This window comes from Procambarus clarkii, chromosome 42 (genome assembly GCF_040958095.1).
Source record: "Procambarus clarkii isolate CNS0578487 chromosome 42, FALCON_Pclarkii_2.0, whole genome shotgun sequence".
NCBI classification, from domain to species: Eukaryota; Metazoa; Arthropoda; class Malacostraca; order Decapoda; family Cambaridae; genus Procambarus; species Procambarus clarkii.
In genome coordinates, this window is record NC_091191.1 from 26,157,472 (window position 1) to 26,180,081 (window position 22,610).

At 39.5% G+C, this 22,610-nt stretch overlaps 1 protein-coding gene across 1 annotated transcript in view; it reads left to right on the forward strand.

Moving 5' to 3' along the window:
* Positions 1 to 3,125: 3,125 nt before the first annotated feature.
* Positions 3,126 to 22,610, forward strand: part of LOC138373458 (neuroblast differentiation-associated protein AHNAK-like) — a 37,793-nt gene continuing 18,308 nt past the window's right edge. Inside the window, exons 1-3 of the mRNA XM_069339666.1 lie at positions 3,126 to 3,324; positions 3,970 to 4,097; positions 10,927 to 11,073. Of these exons, the coding sequence (XP_069195767.1) occupies positions 3,126 to 3,324; positions 3,970 to 4,097; positions 10,927 to 11,073 (474 nt within the window). The remainder of the gene's footprint in view (positions 3,325 to 3,969; positions 4,098 to 10,926; positions 11,074 to 22,610) is intronic.

Below are 22,610 nucleotides of genomic sequence, written 5' to 3' on the forward strand. Positions count from 1 at the left end.
CAAGTTTTCATGAATTAATATATTTTCTCAAATTTTTTTCTTATGAAATGATAAAGGTACCCATTTCATTATGTATTTGGTCAATTTTTTTTTATTGGAGTTAAAATTAACATAGATATATGACCGAACCTATCCAACCCTACCTAACCTAACCTATCTTTATAGGTTAGGTTAAGTTAGGTAACCGAAAAAGTTAGGTTAGGTTAGGTTAGGTAGGTTAGGTAGTCGAAAAACAATTAATTCATGAAAACTTGGCTTATTAGGCAAATCGGGCCTTGCATAGTAGGCTGAGAAGTGTGTTCTGGCTACTAGGTACGACATATATATATATATATATATATATATATATATATATGATCATAAAGAAAAAATATCCGATTGTCAGTCTCCCTGGTCAGCTATAAACAATCACGTTATACAGTTCAGATCTAATCTGTCCTCAACAGATTTTTCCTCTCAAATTCTGTGGTTTCCCCTTCAGAAAATGCCTGATGGTCAGCGTTACATTGTTATTAATTTGCAGCTTTCGAGGTTGTGGGTTACAAGGTTGTAGGTTACGAGGCTGAGCACTTACGCCATTGACTATTACCTTGAAATCAGCGTATTCCATGCCCTAAGTCTGCCAGAAATCAGTACAGTATGATTGTGGGAGTGTGTGTCAGTGTGGTCGCCGAAGACCTGACACGCACACGCACCTGACTCCCGTATTTTAGTGAACTGTCCACAGAAGCCCTCACGCAGGACTGAAACACCTGACTTATTACTTACAGAAGTAAATACAATTCTAAACAAAATACATAACCTCAAATATCCTTCTAATCTGTCATCGAGGGAGAAACCATACATATGTGCAGACATAAATGTGGAGTCACATATATGCAGTCATAGATGTATAAGGATTCACAAGACATCAGAATGGTAAGACTCACCCATTTAGTCAGTGTCAGAGTAGTTAACAGATGGAATGCATTAGGAAGTGATGTGGTGGAGGCAGACTCTATACTGAGTCTTAAACGTAGATATGACAAAGCCCAATAGGGTCATGAACCTGTATATCAGTTGATTGAGAGGCGGGACCAAAGAGCCAAAGCTCAAAATTCCGCAAGCATCCTTAGGTGATTAACTTTAGTCACTTCCTTTATTTTTTTGAAATATTTGGGTTGGATGTCAGATGTGTGGGCTGGGTGTCAGATATATGTGGGCTGGGTGTCTAATTTCCACCCCGTTACTGTGACTTACTGTCTGTTTATACATATGTAGGACACTTCAACTAGTTCCTTTACAAACCTGAATACTCCTGGTCATCTATGATAATAAACATAAACATTACGTTTAATTCAGTGAAGAAACTTGTAAAAGTTCATAATTAAACGTCTTAAAATAACAAAGATATCTGATAGATGAAGATTTTTAACTAGTTCAGAAGAGTTTTAATTTCTGAAGAATACTCTCATTTTTTATATTCATGTAATTATATATGGCGGGTATGTATATGATCTGAGCGAACGGTTTTGGAACAATAGACTCTGTTGGAGCTGCTGTTCAATTTATTCTCATAAAAAAACAAAAGATCATTAGCTAAGGTATTAACCACATATTAACAAGCATAATTCACTGCTCCAGGATATTAACCCACATCACAACCCAAGTTAAAAAGTCACCATAAAGCATCAAACTAATTACCTATTTTTCTTACACATAAAGATGAGATTATATATTTTTGTTTAACCGGACCAGAAAATATGTGACACTTTGTAAATTACAAACTTCAGCTGACGGTATTGGCAAATATGTGCGGAGAGGTGTTGAAAAAAATTATGACTCTTCTGCCACCACGCTTTTAGGCTGAATTTCGAGAAACAGGCAGACAGACGCATGATTGTATAATAACTGTGGGTTCACTGTAATATGTGTCTCTTTATGTGTAAAGTTCCTGCGGACATGGCCTCATCATCTCATGCACTCATTCACTCTCTGCCATAAGGGGTTTACGAGTGCTGGCAGGTATATACCTGGTGTTTATGGCAGGTCTGAGTGCAGGCAGGTGTGGGTTTCTATGGCAGTTCTGAGTGCTGGCAGGTGTGGGTTTCTATGGTAGTTCTGAGTGCTGGCAGGTGTGGGTTTCTAAGGCAGTTCTGAGTGCTGGCAGGTGTGGGTTTCTAAGGCAGTTCTGAGTGCTGGCAGATGTGTTTTTTAAGGCAGTTGAGAGTGCTGATAGGTTGTTTTTTACATGAGTGTTGCCAGATGTAGATTTTCATATCATTCTTGATATAGCCCCATTTTCATTTATCTGAACGTTTCCATTGCTATTCATAGCTTTTGTGCAGCATTTCTGATGGAGTACTGACAGAAGCGATATTCTATGTCATCCAATATGGATATCCAGTCAATAAGCAACTATTTTCGCCCATGTCAGTTCAGGTTAAAGGTCGTACTCAAACACCTAATTGATTTGTGTCTCCTAACGTTCTCAGTGAAGCCAGAGCTAATGCAGAGAGATAGATAGATAGATAGATTGAGAGAGAAAGGGATGGAAATATTGTACCTGAATTCACAGAATACTGGTAATTGGGCCCCCTTAAGATCTCCGAGGATCTCTAGATAAGCCGTAAGACATCATTCACAATGCAGTGTGTTCAATGTCCCTCGTTTCAGGAGCATCGCCGATTGATAACCACCTAATGACGCTCTATAGAGCTCTGTGTTCATTGTTCCCCGTTCCATAGTGCCAGAGGCATCACTGATTGGTGCCCTGGCACTTGGGTCAACTTCTCATTCTTTGCCTTCATCATTTGATTAGGGTATTTGTACACATCTTTTTATAATAGATGTTGTGGGCGTCTGAGCGCCTTACCACAACCGGTTTCGGTTGCTTTCGCGTTGGTTTCCATTTAATTAACCATTTGTACAGTTTCCAAACTGTTCAGCTTACAGTTCTACACCAGACAAGTCTGGTCATGATACCTAGGCGACCGTCGGCCTCTGTTGGTGGCCGTCAGCCGCTTATGGCGCCCGTCTGCCGCTTATGGCGCCCGTCTGCCGCTTCTGGCGGCCGTCTGCCGCTTCTGGCGCCCGTCTGCCGCTTATGGCGACCGTCTGCCGCTTCTGGCGGCCGTCTGCCGCTTATGGCGCCCGTCTGCCGCTTCTGGCGGCCGTCTGCCGCTTATGGCGCCCGTCTGCCGCTTCTGGCGCCCGTCTGTCGCTTCTGGCGGCCGTCTGCCGCTGTTAACGACCGTCAGGCGCTGCTGGCGACCGTCTGCCGCTGCTGGCGACCGTCAGCCGCTGCTGGCGACCGTCAGCCGGTGTTGGCGACAGTCAACCTCTGTTGGCGACCTTATCTATTCACACAATATTCTTTGTTACCTGCACCAAATTATATTAGTCGGCTTTACATATTTTGGGAAGAGGAGGGAGATCCGGTGGGGAGGGAAACTCGGGTCGCAGTTCAATGTTGAGTACTGACGTGCCTGTCCCGAAGTTAATTTAATGGTAGTATGTTAGTACGTTAGTACACACATAACGGATGTCCCGTATTTGTCAAGGACAAATAAGATTCTAAGTCTTATAAAGGAACTCATGTTAAATGTAAAACATGGAATTATGAATCATCTAAAGTCAATAACTACTAAAGTCTACAATATGTTCAATGACTGGTGTCGCTATGACGGGTAACGATTAGGGTACTAAGTCTTAAAGCTTTGTAAACGCTGCAGTACTCTGGATGAATTAATGGTGTGGTTTATAGCCTACACATAAACAAATTAATAATGGAAGCATACAATTGAAGGAGACTTAGAATCCACAGCGAGGTGAATGTCCTGGGTCACTGTGACTTGTAACTGATTAGTTACTGGACTAATTTTTATTACATCACGGTATCATCCTGATTACCTTGAATTGGATGGTAATTTATTTGCTCTCAATCAGAGCTATATTAGGCTTGTAGTTTCCGTTTACATTGTTGAGCAGCGGCTCTAAGTGGGCGTGTGCTCTGTGGATCAGAATTGTTGTCCTCGGAAACTGTAGGTGATGCTGGTTCTGTTGAACACTCTCGTTCTGCTAATTCGAGAGGTACCAACTTCTCTAATGTTTTTAGGGTAATAGTGCCTCAGCACAAAACCCGTACTACTCTCAGGATGCCTTGACGATCTGGGTGGATAGAGACAATTTTGCCTATAGGCCATTCTGACCTGGGTCCATCACTGTCAACCAATACTAGGTCTCCTGGTTTGAGTTGAACCTTATTATAGGGGCTCGAAGCTCCATAGTGGTACTCTCGTAGAGCTGTGAGGTACTCTCGAGTCCACACCTCGATCCACCTTTCAATTACTCTCAAGAGATGTTGGTAACTTTCTACTAAGTCACTCCTGGTTACATGGGAAGGGTCAACGGGATCCTCTTCTGCCAAAGGTATCAGAGGGCTCAGTAGGCCTCCATGTATTAGATGTGAGGGACTCAGAGGTTCTCTCTGTGAGAAGTCATCTGATAGGCTAGTTAAGGGGCGGTTGTTAACCCGCGCCTCAATTTCTACGACGAGTGTCTGTAGTTCAGGGAAACTAATTTTCTGTCGATGCAAGGTCTTCCTTAAACATTTCTTGACAGTCCCTATCATACGTTCGTAGAATCCATCTTGCCAGGGGGCTCTGGGAGCTATAAATTTCCAGTGGCATTGTCGTCTCTGCATGACAGACTGCACTTCTGGATGATTCCATATCTCTCGTAGGCAGGCTTCTCCTGCCACAAAATTTGAACCATTATCGGATATCATTAGTTTGGGACAGGATCTGCGAGCTGCAAATCTATGAAAAGCTTGGATGAAGGCTTCGGCACTCATGTCCGAAGTCACTTCTAGATGTACGCCTCGTGTGGTAGCACACGTGAAGAGGCAAATATAAGCTTTCACTGGTACATTATCTGGAGTGCCAGTGAGAAGCAAGGCTCCTGTGTAATCGACACCAGTGGTCTCAAAGGGACGAAGATGGACTACTCTCTCCTTAGGGAGTGGTGGAGGTCCTGGGTAAGGACACACTCGAGCGTCGTATCTTTTGCAGATTACACAGGACTTTATGAGTGATTTGACAGTTTGACGACCTTGGGGAAGCCAATATTTCTGTCTCAAGTCGGTGAGAGTTTCTAACACTCCACCATGCAAAGTACCATATTGATGATGATGTAAAACTAGAAGCTTTGTAACAATGTGGTGACGTGGTAGAAGGATCGGATTCTTTGTATCAAAATCAATTTCTGCATGAAGCAGACGTCCTCCACACCTTAATATATTATGAGTGTTGGTATCATACCAGATACCTAGAGACTTGGTTAATTTATTTGGAAGATTTTCATATTCACTTCCATACGTCTCTTGTTGTGCACGTTTGATCCAGTAGAGGATAGGATTGGGAAACTTATGTCGGATTCCTATCTTAGCAAGAAAATCAAACACATGTGCTGTCACTCTTAATAACTTACTCAAGTTGGAATCATTGTGAGGATTAATAGCTAAGGTTCGATGAGGTTCTGGATCATTCATGGGAATAGTGATACTGGTCACTACGACTTGTGGTTTCTGTTTGGGCCACTGACCACTAACAAGCCATGAAGGTCCATTAAACCACATCGAAGACTTTATTAGCTGTTTTAATGCTAAGCCTCTTGATAGGTAATCTGCAGGATTGTCCTTGGTGGAGACATGTCTGAATTTATATCCCGCAGATAATTCATGAATTTCCCTAACACGATTACTAACGTAGGGAGTTTTTTGTTATTCTTTTTTACCCATTGTAAGACTGCCACATTGTCTGACCACACTACGATTTCACCAAAGTGAATATTATTGAGAGTCTTTGTCTGGCAATGAGCCAATCGTACTCCCACCAGATATGCAGTTAACTCCATTTGAAGCAAAGATCTCTTCTTGATTGGAGCAACTCTTGCTTTAGATGTGAGTAAAAAGGATTGTACATTATTGACTAAGTAAGCTGCAGTGCCATACGCTTTGCCAGAGGCATCGCAAAAGACGTGCAAATTTGTGGGTAAGATTTTTCCTGAAGCATTACGAGGAAATTTCAAATCACCTAATTGATTGAAATCCGTTGTTAGTATTTGCCATTTATCTTGCAACTCAATTGGCAACGGATCATCCCATCCCATATGTTTCTGCCAGCATTCGTGCATGAGGAGCTTGCCCCTTATTAAAATTGGGCTAAGTAAGCCCAAAGGGTCAAATGGTAGACTGATATACGAGAGCAATTTTCTCATGGTAAGGGATGAATTATTGGTTTGTACTGACTTGACATTCATCTCGTCGGTAACTGTGTTCCATTCCACGCCCAGAACTTTTAATTTATTAGGTACCAGATAACCAGGAAATTCTTTCTCGATTATCTGGTTTAATGATTTGTTGTTTGAGGCCCATGATTGTAGTGGCATATTGGCTCCTAACAACTCACGGTTAGCCTCATGGTAGATTTATACCAATTTGGATTTGCCATTAGTACTTCCCTGGAAATTATCGACATACAAGTTGTCACTAATCTCTGTTTTATAAGGGCTATCTGACTTCTTCAAATGTGTATCTAATATAGCTTGAAGTAGAAACGGGGAAGAAGTCGCACTGAATAGCACAGAGGCAAACCTGTAGGTTACGACATCAGTGTCAGGATCCAGTGGTCCTTAATCCAGAGAAATTTGGTGCAATTACGATCCCCCTCTTGTTAGCCTACTCTAAGGAAAGCTTTACTGATATCGGCAGTATAAGCGAAAATACCAGTGCGGAATCGTAACAATACGTCATGTAGCCTTTGTGTTAGGCTAGGTCCCGTTTGGAAACATTCATTCAAGGACACGCTGTTTGCCTTCACTTTGGCACTACAGTTGAAGACAATACGTATTGGTGTTGTCAATGAATCTTTCACCACAGCGTGATGGGGTAAATAGTGACCTGTTTTTTGGTCATCATTATCAACAACTTCAATAAATTTACTGTGGAGTGGTTGTTGAATTAATTTATGATACATTTAATCTGGCTGTTCAATTTATCTGGCTGTTTCTTCAGCCATATTTATTGAAACTGTAATTGAGAGGCTGCCATGTAATAATTAACTGGAAGTTGCGGATGATTCAACTTCCATGGCAGTCTCACCCAGTATTGTTTGTCTTTGTAGACAACTGTGTCTAGATATTGCTGGTAATTCCACGCATCGTCAGGGCTTGGTTTATCAGGGACAATACCTAAAGTGTCTAAATCCCACAGACGAAATACAGGTGGATCAGACTCATTATCTTCAGATATTTCTCTGAAATGTAGGGTTGACTGTTCCAAGCCTAGTCTTGCCACTATTGAATTGTTAGTTTGTTTGTTGGTTGATGCAGTTTTTTGTTGGAAAAGCATAGGTCCAGTAAGGAATTTGCCTCCAGCAGATGACAACAAATTCATTCCGTGTTGTCTGGTGCATCCTGTTATAAATTTGTAATAATAGTCAGCGCCTATTAGGATACCAACATCTGTGAGGCAGTCAGAATTTATTTTGTGATCTGCTAGCCTCATGCGGTTACGTCTGAGATATCTCGCAGTGCGAGCTAGTCCTGTGACCTGCAGGTCTGAAGGAAGTTTACTACCACCGCTTGTATTGGACTAGTGGAAGATCCAAGTCTCACCAACACCTTGACTACTTGGTATTCACGAGGTCCACTATTAGTCAAGAATCCAGAAATATTCAGTCTCACACTTGTGGCAGGTTTTAATTTCAACTGCTTGACTAATTGTTGTGTGATGAAAGTTTTCTGTGATCCTTGATCAAAGAGACCTCTAGTGTTAACTCTGGACTTCCTATCAATTAGTTTGAGTTGAGCTATAGGCAGAGTAGTATTATTGCCTGACTCAGTAGCAAGTACATTTATTTCTTGGTGTACCTTGTTGGAAATTTCCAACACTGAATACAACACTGTTGTATTCTCATTAATTATTACTAATTCTACTAATCATTGTAGTGAGTAAAATTAACCCAACGTAGAATTCACATGTACTAATAATTACCTCTGTACAGTAAGGCTAGAAATCTTACGTCACCCGACGCCAGTATTGCGTCAGATTCCATTGTAATAAACACATTTATATCCAATGTGTCTGAGAATTGAGTTTGATTCTCTATAAACAACGGTGTTCTGTGTGATAATTAATTACAGATAAACTGATCTCCAACTAAAGCCAAATAGAGCGTTTATAGTTATAGCTGTTATCTAGTAATAAAATTAACGTCACGCGTGAATGCCCTGGAGAGATTATAATTCTTCTCCATTGTTCGTTTACTATCATAAAACGGACAAATAATAATATTTAACTCCTCCAAATAATAAACCCGTCCTAATCCGAGCATTTCAAGCACAACTGCAAGAAATGACAATATCCATAATAAATAATTTGTTTAACAAACGCGTGACGCGGGGCGGAAGAGACGCCAGTCCACGTGTTGAAGCGCTCACGAGTAGACGTGTTCACGTGGTGCTCACGAGGAGACGCCATTACCCAGCCACCAGGGTAAACGCTATCAAATCTCCAGAAGAAAGTCGCCACTGTGAGGTGTGAAGAACCTTGCAGACAATACCTTCACCTGGTGTCAGTGTCATTTACGGAACCTGTTAAATTTGGTTCTATGTAACTCCACGTGACCGGCCAGTGAAGCGCGTCAGTATCTAGGATAGGCTAGACCGGAGCCTAGGACGCGAATTTCGGCAAGCCTTAACTTACACAGTGCCCATATTAGCTAAGTATCCTTATCCTTATTTGATGCATCTAATGGGGGGTTAGGTTTATAGCTGGGTAGCTTGTCGTGACAACGTATGACAACTAAAAACTACAGGCTATTATTTCCTGCTGTTAATCTCGTTTTCTTGAATATAGATTCCTAGTAGTATAATTTGTTACTACTGAAACTAATTTGATTTACAGCGTGGGTGAAGATTTCTTCGTGCTGTCATTCTCATGTTAACCACCTCCCAGTGTTCCATGACGAGTCCAGGGGAATCAGAAGACAAGTCGTAACTAACTTCTAAGGAATCGTCATTAAGCTAAGATTTCTTTGTATTCCTTGAATTATTATCTGTGCTCTTTACATGCAGAACCCTGTTCATTGGATTAACATGTGTTTATTATAATTATTATTATACATATTCATAATCTATGTTCCCATTAGTGATAACGATGATGATTTCATAAATATTCATAGGATTAGATTATTATACATTGGACTGGTGAACGAATCACACTAGTTCCTGGTCGTACTGAGTTCCAATAATACCCCCCAATGTAGGTGTTTGAGGCTTTGATTCATTTAATTATACAACCCATTAATTATTTCAATGATCATATTCTCTAGTATTTTATCCATAGTTACTGGTTCATCTAGAATTTTCTAATGATCATATTTTCTCAGTTTCCCTCTTTTACTAGAAAAGTGGGTGGTCCTTCGTAATTAATTTTACTATATTAATATTTAAATAATTAGAGTCAAGCCCCAAATGTCCCACATTATGGTCCTCTTCGAACCGGATAGGCATAAAATTATAATTACAAATACTAGTTATTAATAACTAATCCTTGTGTGATGTAATCAAGACTAACCATTTAATTAATTGTGTCAACCAACAGTGTAACACATCAGTTAGTCTAAGTCACACCAACACATTGCTACTTTCACCTCATGTACAAGATAGCTTTAGTGGGTCATAGCCAATTACCCACAACACTTAGACCTATACCTCACACAGAAGTGAGAATCTTTAGGTCACCAGGAGCAACAGCTCATAACTTTTATAACAACTCCACACTAACACCTGCGTTAGAGTGGCCTCACCATCTAACCATTATATACCTAGGTGGCAATGACATCCATCCCACTCGTCATCCAGCTGAGGTGATCAAACACCTTAAAGCCATAATTCCTTCTTTCAAGTTCATCAGTAATTCGGTAGTATTCACATTAGTGGAACCTCGCCAACCAAGTCAAGATAATCGTTGGGGAGTAACACCAGAATACTACCAGAGAGCTGCTAAGTACATAAATTTCAGGCTGAAAAAACGAGTGAGATTGGATGCCACTTATATCCAATTTACAGCCAGACCTTATAGACAAAACCTGACCAGAGATGGTGTACACTTGTCAGGTGAGTCTAGGTTGCATGTGGTTGACAAGTTAATCAACACCATCGACTATCACAAACGGCTGTGGCTGGCAAGCCAAACATAACTGTACATAATTGTTTTCACTTGTGTGTGCTAGTGCACTCTTATAAAAACAAAAAACCCAAAAATACAGCACAATTATATTTACCTTACTGCACCACAATAATCTTTACCAATATTATTAGGTAGAATTTAGGCTGAGATTGTGCTGAATTTGGTACAAGCCCAGACTAAATAAATTTATAGTTCTTAGTTAGGAATTATCACGACTAGATCTAAGCTAGTCAGTAGTGTATGTAGTATACTATTTGTGCTGACCCTAAACAGGGTGGGATTAACTTTGAGATAACTCTGATTGGAGTGTCTCCATAATATTTCTCTTGTATTCATTATTTTGTGTATCTATTTTGTGTATTGCTGGATAATCTCCATTAACTCTGATGGTGATATAGAAGAGCTAACCGGACGAGAACTAATGGTGAAGTTCAGACAGTGCACAAAATATCTAGCTACTTGGTGTTAGGTAGGTACATTTAACCTCAAGTGAGGTAAAGTATAAATTAGCCACCTTCAATTAGGCTACATTTAATGTTACTTGTCCACTAATGAACAACTACCCAAGCTTCATTAGTAATACATATACTAACCCCATGAAGTTTGGACCCAGGCCCAACATGGCTACTCCTGAACAGTTAAGGAGAACCTACATTGACCTTAAAGGTCATTTGACCAGATTAATTAACAAGGCTGAGAACTTATCTAAAGATATTCCCATTGATTCTTATCACTTAGAGACATCAGTTAGAGTAGCTGATCTGAAATTTGATCAAGTCAAATCTACAAGTAAATCTTATCTTGATCTACTAAATACTGTAGAAATTGATCCTGAGGAAGTAAGTCAAATTGTAGACGACATCTCCCAGTATGAAGATGAGACTCAAGATAAACTTTACATGCTATCTAAATTAGCAAAACAATCTGGATCCAATACCAGTAACACAGGGTCTCAATTCAATAACCAACTACCAGAGATTCGTTTACCTACTTTAGACTTACCTACATTTTCAGGATTAGATACAGAAAATTGGGACAATTTTTGGACTTCATTTGAAGTTCACATCCATAAGAAACCGTCCTTGGACAAGGTTTCTAAATTTTCATACCTACTTAGTCTTCTCAAAGGAGAGGCTAAAAAGGTTATACATAACCTCACTCTTGATGAGAGTAATTATGAGGAAGCTATAAAACTCTTGAAGTTGAACTATTGCAACAAAGAGTTAAGTATAGCTACCCTCTATTATCAATTACTAGATCTGAATGCACCAAATAGTAGACCAGAGTCACTTCAAAGCTTCAGACTAGAAGTAGAGTCCCTAGTAAAGGCCTTAGGTACTAAAGTTAATATACCTGCTTCAGAATGGTCTATCTAGTTACTACTGCAGAGGAAATTACCTCGAAATGTCTTGACAGAGCTCTGCTCACATTATAATACCGAGTTTCTCACTCTTGACCAAATATTCGAGGGATTGAGGATAACGGTTAACAGGTTGAAGACTCATGATAAAATTAAACCTGAGTCTAAACCAAATAATACTGACACTTCAGTCAAACCTAAACAGGGTTTGAATAAGTCGAATAAATATAAATCCAAAACCACTCCATCCACTGGGAAAAGGAGTGGAAATGTAGGTACATATTCGGTGTCTCCTTCTGAGATAACCAATGACTTGTCTACTAAAGAGACCAAGTCTATTAACCAGAGAAAGTGTCTGTTCTGCAATCAGGGACACACCGCTTATCAATGCTCTGTTTATCCTACTTATAATGTTAGGGTTAAAAGGTTGCAAGAATTACACAAGTGCACCAAGTGCATGGGCTCTCATGATCCCAAAAAATGTGTAGTACAGCTACGCTCCTGCAACCGATGCAACCAAGGTGTACATCACTACGCCTTATGTAGAAAATCTTCTACACCAACCATGACCACTGGGGAGAATTCCATTAATTCTACCGCAGTGCAATATTGCAAAGTGCATCAAGAAGTAAATGTACTTGCTACTGAGTCAGGCAATAATACTACTTTGCCTACAGCTCAACTTACACTAATAAACCGAAGATCTAGAATTAACACTAGAGGTCTTTTTGACCAAGGTTCACAGAAAACCTTCATTACACAACAGTTGGTAGATGAGTTAAATTTAAAACCTGCCAAAAGTGTGAGGTTAAATATTTCTGGTTTCTTGTCAAATAGTGGACCTCGTGACTACAAAGTAGTTAAGTTATTAGTGAGATTCGGATCTTCTACTAGTCCAATACACGCGGTAGTAGTGGATAAACTTCCCACAGACTTACAAGTCACTGGGTTAGCTCGCACTGCGAGACATCTTAGACGAAACCGCATGAGGCTAGCAGATTATAAAATAAATTCTGACTGCCTCACAGATGTTGGAATACTTATAGGCACGGATCATTATTACAAGTTTATAACTGGATGCACTAGACAACACGGAATGAATTTGTTGTCGTCCGCAGGAGGCAAATTGCTTACAGGACCGGTGCTTTTCAGACAAAATCCGACGTCCACAAACCAACAATCTAATAACATAATAGTGGCGTGACTAGGCTTGGAACAGTCACCCCTACGTTTCAGGGAAATATCTGAGGATATTGAGTCTGACCCACCAATATATCGTCTGTGGGATTTAGACACTTTAGGCATTATCCCTCAACAACCAAGTCCTGATGATACGTGGACTTACCAGCAATACCTGGATACAGTTGTCTATGAAAATAAACAATACTGGGTAAGACTCCTATGGAAGTTGGATCATCCACAACTTCCAGTAAATTATTTTATGGCAGCCTCGCAATTGCAGTCTCAATGAACACGACTACAGAAGCAGCCAGACAAACTGAACATGTATCATCAACTCATCCAACAACAACTTAACAGTAAATTTATTGAAGTTGTTGATAACGATGACCGAAAAATAGGTCATTATTTACCTCATCACGCTGTGGTGAAAGACTCATTGACAACACCTATTCGTATTGTCTTTAACTGTAGTGCTAAAGTAAAGCCAAGCAGTGTGTCTTTAAATGAATGTCTCCAAACGGGACCTAGCCTAACACAAAGGCTACATGATGTGCTGTTACGATTTCGCACTGGCATTTTCGCCTATACAGCTGATATCAGCAAAGCTTTTCTCCGAGTAGGTTTACAGGAGGAGGATCGTAACTACACAAAATTCCTCTGGATTAAGGATCCACTGGATCCTAACAGTGAAGTTATCACATATCGTTTTGCCTCAGTATTATTTGGAGCTACGTCCTCACCGTTTCTTTTGCAAGCAACATTAAACACACATTTGAGGAAATCAAACAGCCCCTACAAGGCAGACATTAGCGACAACTTGTATGTCGACAATTTCCTGGGGACAACTAATGATCAAACTGATCTGGTAGAAATCTACCATGAGGCTAACCGTGAACTATTAGGAGCCAATATGCCACTACAGTCATGGGCCTCAAATAATGAATTACTCAACCAGGTAATCGAGAAAGAATTTCCAGGTTATCAGGTACCCAATCAATTAAAGGTTCTAGACGTGGAGTGGAACACCAGTACTGACGAGATGAATGTCAAGTCAGTACAAACTTATAACTCAACCCTTACCATGAGAACACTGCTCTCGTTTGTCAGTCAACCATTTGACCCTTTAGGCCTACTTAGTCCTATATTAATAAGGGGCAAACTCCTAATGCAGGAGTGCTGGCAGAAACATATGGGATGGGATGATCCGTTACCAAGTGAGTTACAAGCTAAATGGCAGATACTCTCAACGGATTTTAATCAGTTAGGCGTTTTGAGATTTCCTCGTAATGCTTCAGGACCAAACTTACCCACCAATTTGCACGTTTTCTGCGATGCTTCTGGCAAAGCATACGGCGCAGTAGCCTACTTAGTTAATAGTGCACAATCAATTTTGCTCACATCTAAAGCAAGAGTTGCTCCCATTAAGAAGAGATCTTTACCTCAAATGGAGTTGACTGCATTGCTGGTGGGAGTAAGATTGGCTCATTGCCTGACAAAGACACTCAATAATATCCACTTTGGTGAGATTGTCGTGTGGTCAGACAACGAGGCAGTCTTACGATGGGTAAGAAACAACAACAACAAAACTCCCTACGGCAGTAATCGCGTCAGGGAGATTCATGAGTTATCTGCTGGATATAAATTTACACATGTTCCTACTAAGGACAATCCTGCAGATTATTTATCCCGAGGGTTAACACTAAAACAACTTATCAAGTCTTCGCTGTGGTTCAATGGACCTTCATGGCTTGTTGGTGGTCAGTGGCCCAAACAAAAGCCACAAGTCATAGTGACCAATATCACCACTCCCATGAAAGAACCAGAACCTCAACGAATCTTAGCCATTTATCCTCACAATTATTCTAACTTAAGCAAGTTATTAAGAGTAACTGCACATGTGTTTGATTTTCTTGCTAAGATAGGAATTCGACATAAGTTTCCCCATCCTATCCTCTACTGGATCAAACGAGCACAACAAGAGACATATGGAAGCGAATATGAAAATCTTCCAGATAAATTAACTAAGTCTCTAGGTATCTGGTATGATGCCAACACTCATAATATATTAAGATGTGGAGGACGTTTGCTTCATGCAAAAATTGATCTGGACACAAAGAATCCAATTCTTCTACCTCGTCACCACGTCATCACTAAACTTCTTGTTTTACATCACCATCAATATGGTACTTTACATGGTGGAGTGTTAGATACTCTCACCGACCTTAGACAAAAGTACTGGCTTCCTCAAGGTCGTCAGACAGTTAAGTCAATTATTAAATCTTGTGTAATCTGTAAAAGATACGATGCTAGAGTATGTCCTTACCCAGGACCTCCACCACTCCCTGAAGAGAGAGTGGTTCATCTTCGTCCTTTCGAAACCACTGGTGTTGATTACACAGGAGCCTTACTCCTCACTGGCAACCCAGATAAGATACCAGTGAAAGCATACATTTGTCTCTTTACGTGTGCTACAACCAGAGGCGTACATTTAGAAGTCACTTCAGACATGAGTGCTGAGGCCTTCATCCAGGCCTTCCGCCGATTTGCAGCTCGCAGATCTTGTCCCAAATTAATGATATCGGACAATGGTTCCAATTTTGTGGCAGAAGCTTGTTTACGAGAAGTCTGGAACCACCCAGAAGTACAGTCGGTCCTACAGAGACGACAATGTCACTGGAAATTCATAGCACCGAGAGCCCCTTGGCAAGGTGGGTTCTATGAGCGAATGGTAGGCACAGTCAAGAAGTGTCTAAGGAAAACTTTACACAGACAAAAGGTCAGTTACTCCGAACTCCAAACTATTGTTGTGGAAATCGAGGCGCGAGTCAATAACCGCCCATTAACCTACCTGTCTGATGATTTCACCCAGAGAGAACCTCTGAGTCCCTCACACTTGATCCATGGAGGTCTACTGAGCCCTCTCATCCCTTTAGCCGAAGAGGACCCCGTAGACCCGTCACATGTGACCAGAGGTGACTTGGTGGAAAGCTACCAGCATCTCTCCAGAGTTATTAACAGGTGGAATGAGGTGTGGACTCGAGAGTACCTCACAGCTCTACGAGAGTACCACTACGGAGCTTCGAGTCCTTACAATAAAGTGCAATTAAAACCAGGGGACCTAGTACTAGTCGACAGTGATGGACCAAGGTCAGAGTGGCCCATAGGCAAAATTGTTGCCATTCATCCAGATCATCAAGGTGTCCTGAGAGTAGTGAAAGTTTTATGCCGAGGCAACACTACTCTAAAAACTTTAGAGAAGCTGGTTCCTCTTGAATTGGCTGAGCGAGAACATCAGCCAGGTCCAGTTTCCCCAGTAATTTCCGAGGACAGTAATTCTGATCCTCCGAGCAACCGCCCCACTAGAGCTGCTGCTCAACAATGTAGGCGGAATCTGCAAGCCTATTACAACTCTGAACAAGAGTAATTCCTTTTACACCCAATTTAGATAACTATGATGATACTGCGGTGTGATGTCAAGTAACAAACTATTACAAGTCACTATGACCCAGGACATTCCCATCACAGTAGATTCTGTTGTTTAAATTGTGTGATTTAAAATCTTTAATTATTGTGTAGGCTATAAATAACATTATTTATCTGGAGTACTTGTGAGTTTACAGACTTAGAGATTTGTAACATACACATTACATGTCATAGCGACACCAATCTCAGATTTATTGTAGGCTTTCTTAATTATTAGCTTTAGGTAATTCATAATAACATGTTTCATTTGATATGAAATTAGAAAGACTTAAGTTTCTTGCAAGTCCTTAACAAATACGGGACATTCGTTATGTGTGTACTAACATACTAACATACTAATATTCACACCAACTTCGGGATAGGTGTCAGTACTCCACATTACACTACGACCCTAGAACCCTTCCCGTGGAGTTATGTTGGAAATTTCCAACACTGAATACAACACTGTTGCATTCTCATTAATTATTACTAATTCTACTAATCATTGTAGTGAGTAAAATTAACCCAACGTAGAATTCACATGTACTAATAATTACCTCTGTACAGTAAGGCTAGAATTCTTACGTCACCCGACGCCAGTATTGCGTCAGATTCCATTGTAATAAACACATTTATATCCAATGTGTCTGAGAATTGAATTTGATTCTCTATAAACAACGGTGTTCTGTGTGATAATTAATTACAGATAAACTGATCTCCAACTAAAGCCAAATAGAGCGTTTATAGTTATAGCTGTTATCTAGTAATAAAATTAACGTCACGCGTGAATGCCCTGGAGAGATTATAATTCTTCTCCATTGTTCGTTTACTATCATAAAACGGACAAATAATAATATTAACTCCTCCAAATAATAAACCCGTCCTAATCCGAGCATTTCAAGCACAACTGCAAAAAATGACAATATCCATAATAAATAATTTATTTAACAAACGCGGGACGCGGAGCGTGGCGGAAGAGACGCCAGTCCACGTGTTGAAGCGCTCACGAGTAGACGTGTTCACGTGGTGCTCATGAGGAGACGCCATTACCCAGCCACCAGGGTAAACGCTATCAAATCTCCAGAAGAAAGTCGCCACTGTGAGGTGTGAAGAACCTTGCAGACAATACCTTCACCTGGTGTCAGTGTCATTTACGGAACCTGTTAAATTTGGTTCTATGTAACTCCACGTGACCGGCCAGTGAAGCGCGTCAGTATCTAGGATAGGCTAGACCGGAGCCTAGGACGCGAATTTCGGCAAGCCTTAACTTACACAGTGCCCATATTAGCTAAGTATCCTTATCCTTATTTGATGCATCTAATGGGGGTTAGGTTTATAGCTGGGTAGCTTGTCGTGACGATGAATGACAACTAAAAACTACAGGTTATTATTTCCTGCTGTTAATCTAGTTTTCTTGAATATAGATTCCTAGTAGTTTAATTTGTTACTACTGAAACTAATTTGATTTACAGCGTGGGTGAAGATTTCTTCGTGCTGTCATTCTCATGTTAACCACCTCCCAGTGTTCCATGAAGAGTCCAGGGGAATCAGAAGACGAGTCGTAACTAACTTCTAAGGAATCGTCATTAAGCTAAGATTTCTTTGTATTCCTTGAATTATTATCTGTGCTCTTTACATGCAGAACCCTGTTCATTGGATCAACATGTGATTATTATAATTATTATTATACATATTCATAATCTATGTTCCCATTAGTGATAACGATGATGATTTCATAAATATTCATAGGATTAGATTATTATACATTGGACTGGTGAACGAACCACACTAGTTCCTGGACGTACTGAGTTCCAGTAATACCCCCCCCCCCAATGTAGGTGTTTGAGGCTTTGATTCATTTAATTATACAGCCCATTAATTATTTCAATGATCATATTCTCTAGTATTTTATCCATAGTTACTGGTTCATCAAGAATTTTCTAATGATCATATTTTCTCAGTTTCCCTCTTTTACTAGAAAAGTGGGTGGTCCTTCGTAATTAATTTTACTATATTAATATTTAAATAATTAGAGTCAAGCCCCAAATGTCCCACATACCTTGCAATATTGTACTGTGGTAGAATTCATAGAATCCTCCCTAGGTGTCACAGATTGTGAAGAAGTTTTTCTACATAAGGTATAATGATGCACACCTTTGTTGCATCTACTGCATAACCATAGATGTACCACACATTTACTGGGATCATGAGAGCCCATGCACTTGGAGCATCTGTGTAATTCTTGTAGGCGTTTAATCCTGGCATTAAAGTTAGGATAAACATTGCACTTGTAGGTGACATGTTCTTGTTCACAGAACAGACACTTTCTTTCTCTTGCTGAGTTTGTCTTCTTAGTAGACACATTAGTTGTAGCATCAGAGGGAGATACTGAATAAATACCTACACTACCACTCCTTTTTCCAGTGGATGGAGTAGTCCTAATTTATCTTGTTCAAATTCGATTTTGGTTTAACTGAGTTGTCAAGGTTAGGTTGTTTAGACTCAGGTTTAATCTTATCATGAGTTTTCAACCTGTTAACCGCTATTCTCAGTCCCTCAAATATTTGCTCGAGAGTGAGAAACTCGGTTTTATAGTGTGAGCAGATTTCTGCTAAAATATTTCGAGGTAATTTCCTCTGTAAAAATAACTTAATTGACCATTCTGAGGCTGGTACATCAACTTTAGTACCTAAGGCCTTCACTAGAGACTCTACTTCTAGCCTGAACCTTTGAAGTGAATCTGGTCGGTTATTTGGTGCATTCAGATCCAGTAACTGGTAATACAGGTTAGCTATACTCAACTCCTTGTTTCAGTAATTCAACTTCAGTAGTTTTATAGCTTCCTCATAATTACTCACAGTGAGAGCTAGGTTATTTATTTATTATCTAGGTTATTTAGCCTCCCCTTTGAGAAGACTGATTAGGTAAGAGAATTTAGAAACTCTGTCAAGAGAAGATTTTTTATGTATATGAACTTCAAATGAAGTCCAAAATGTGTCCCAATTTTCCTCATCCAGCCCTGCAAATGTAGGTAAGTCTAAAGTAGGCAGACGAACCTCAGGTAATTGATTACTGGATTGAGACACAGGATTATTTGCATTGGATTTATGTTGATTTACTATATTGGATAGTACAATAAGTTTATCTTGAGTCTCATCTTCATACTGAGAAGTTTCTGTTAGAGTTTGATCTATTTTATCAGGATCAGTTTCAGCTGCATTCAGTAGGTTGAGACAAAACTGGATTGTAGATCTGACTTGATCAAATTTGAGATCAGCTACTCTCAATGATGTTTCTAGTTGATAGTAATCAATGGGAGTTGCTTTAGACAAAGTATCAGACTTATTAATCAGTCTGGTTAAATGACCTTTAAGGCCAATATAGGTTCTCCTTAACTGTTCAGGAGTAGCCATGGTGGCTTTATTCCAAGTTTCATAGGACTTGAATATGTATTGCTAATGTAGCTTGAGTACTTGCTCATTAGTTGACAAGTAAATTGAATATAGCCTAAATTAGTCTGACTAATTTGCACTCTTCCTCACTCAAGGTTAAATGTCCCTACCTAACAATAAGTAGCTAAGGATTTTGAGCAGTGTTTGAATGTTACCATTAAACTTTCTTCTGGCTAGCTCTTCATTATCACCATTAGATGTAATAGTGATCATTCAGCAGCACTCAAAATTCATACACACAAATAATTAATACACAAAATAATTAATATGTATATACTCTAAATAGAGTTACTATAAAGTTTGAATCCCACCCTTGGTAGGATCAGCACAAGAATGAATAATGTAAGCACTACTGACTAGTTCAAGACTAGTTGAAAGGGTTTCTACTAAAGAAAGTTATTTAGTCTGCATTTGTTCAAAACTCAGCACAATCGCAGCCTAAATTCCTACCTAATAAAGGTTGGCATAAATTAATTTATGGTGCAATAATGTGAATATATATAGTTGTGCTGTGTTTTTGGGTTTTTTAGATTTTATAGTTTATATAAATGTGCACTTGCACACACAGGTGAATATACAAATATGTACAGTTAATTTTGGCTTGCTAGCCACAGCCTTTTATGGTGGTTGATTGTGTTGACCAACTTGTCATCTACATGGGACCTAGACTCACCTGACAATTGTACACCATCTCTTGCCAGGTTTTGCCTGTATGGTCTGGCTGTAAATTGAATGTAAGTGGCATCCAATCGTACTCTCTTCCTCAGCTGAAAGTTTATATATTTGGCAGCCCTTTGGTAATATTCTGAACTCACTCCCCATCGATTATTATTGGTTAGTTGGCGAGGTTCCACCAATGTGAACGCTACTGAACTGCTAACAAGTTTAAGTGAGGAAATTATTGTTTTAAGGTGATTAATTACCTCAGCTGGGTGTCGAGTAGGATGTATGTCATTACCACCTAGATAAATAATAGTTAGATGGTGAGGCCATTCTAATGCAGGTGTTAATGTGGAGTTATTATAGAAATTGTGAGCTGTTGCTCCTAGTGATCTGAAGATTCTTACCCCAGTTTGAGGTATAGGTCTGAGTGTTGTGGGTAACTGACTGTGTCCCACTAGTGCTTCTTTATACATGAGGTATAAACAGCAAATAAATGGGTGTGAATTAGGCTAACCTATGTGGTACACTGCCGGTAGCCACAATTAATAAAATGTGGTGAGTCTAGATTACTTCACACGGTGATTAGTTATGACTAATTAGTATATATCTGGTAAGAAGGACCAAAAGGTTGGATATCTGGAGCTTTAACTGTGACATTATGTTATTTGATTATTATGTTTAAAATAAATTGAAGGACCACCCACTTTTGAGAAAAAAAGAAAAACGAATAAAGGTAATTATTAGATTGACACTATAGAACCTGTGCCTATGTCCGATAATTAAATTAACAATCACTTGAAGATAATGAATAGACTGTATTATTAATTAATTAAAGTCAAAGCCTCAAATATCAACATTGGGGGGGTATTTCTAGAAGTTCATATATATCTAGGAACCAGTGTGGTTCGTCACTAGTTCATTGTTGAGATAGTAACATGGCAAATCTGAACTAAATATAGATTCAAAGATTATGAAATGTTGAACAGCAGTAAGAAAAACACCTTAAATACTAAGTCATAAATTCTGGCAGTAAATTATTTACTGTAAAGATCTTATATGAATTATAAAGAAATTACTAATAATCTTAGCTAAAGTTATACGAAATGGGTGTCTTAGCTGTAAGACGACTTCTGTAACTTTGTTTCGTCACTCATCCTCGTGGTCACAGGATCCCAATAAAGAAAGAACCCGAAGTGAATATCATGAATGAAGACAGACAACTTGTCGACTCCTCATATATATGCTGCAATCAGGGAAATTTAAGTAGCATTTTATTAGGCTATGAATTATTTCAGTATTCATTGACATTGAAATAAATGAAGAAAATCAACTAACGTTGTATTATTGTTGTTCTTGCTTCGTTACGACAAACTACCCACAAATATACGATCTAGGATGATGCATCAAACGAGAAGAGTATGCTTAACGTGAGCGTGTCAAACACTAAGGTCTGCCGAAACCGCGTCCGCCAGATCCATGCGTCCACTGCAGTACAAGCGCAATTACGGACCGTGGCTTCAATTGTTGTTGCGTTATTAACTGGTAGAACACATGGGGAGGTAATTGGTGACTAATGGTGGAGCCGCCACGCAATTATTGTTGGAGAACTCTTCAGTCACACCACCACGTGTCTCGCCTCTCTGATCGCCAGGAATGCCTCATGAGCAATGACGTCTCCCTAAACCCCTCCTTTGCATTCACAATAGAATTTAGTAATCATGGAGAATTCTTTTCCGTGTAATTACTGATGCAATGCTTTAAAAGAATAGGGTTGCAATTATAGGAAATTAATTAATATCTATGTTCTCGTTAAATGGTGTTAATCGAGAAATGGAGAAAATTTCTATTCCTTCATAGCATTCGTATGTAACAGATAAAACTGTCATTTAGTGATAATCGTAGTTAATAACTCTCGGTTGTTGAATCATTAGGAGTTATAGTATCCATAGTTTATTATTATATCGAATACAGATAAAAGTAGAGAACCATATTCAATTCTCTATACATATTGGTAATAAATGTGTCTAGATAAACATTATCTAACGCAATCCTGCCTCTCGAGGTTATGAGAATATTAGCAATAAATGCTCAGATATAGAAATATTAATTTATGTTAGCACTACAGTTAGTAGAGTTAATAGTTACTATAATTAGCACACAATAGTGATGTATCGGTGTTGTAAATTTCCCACAGGAGATGGTGAGTGAGGAGAGATGGAGAGGAAGGGAGATGGTGAGTGAGGAGAGATGGAGAGGG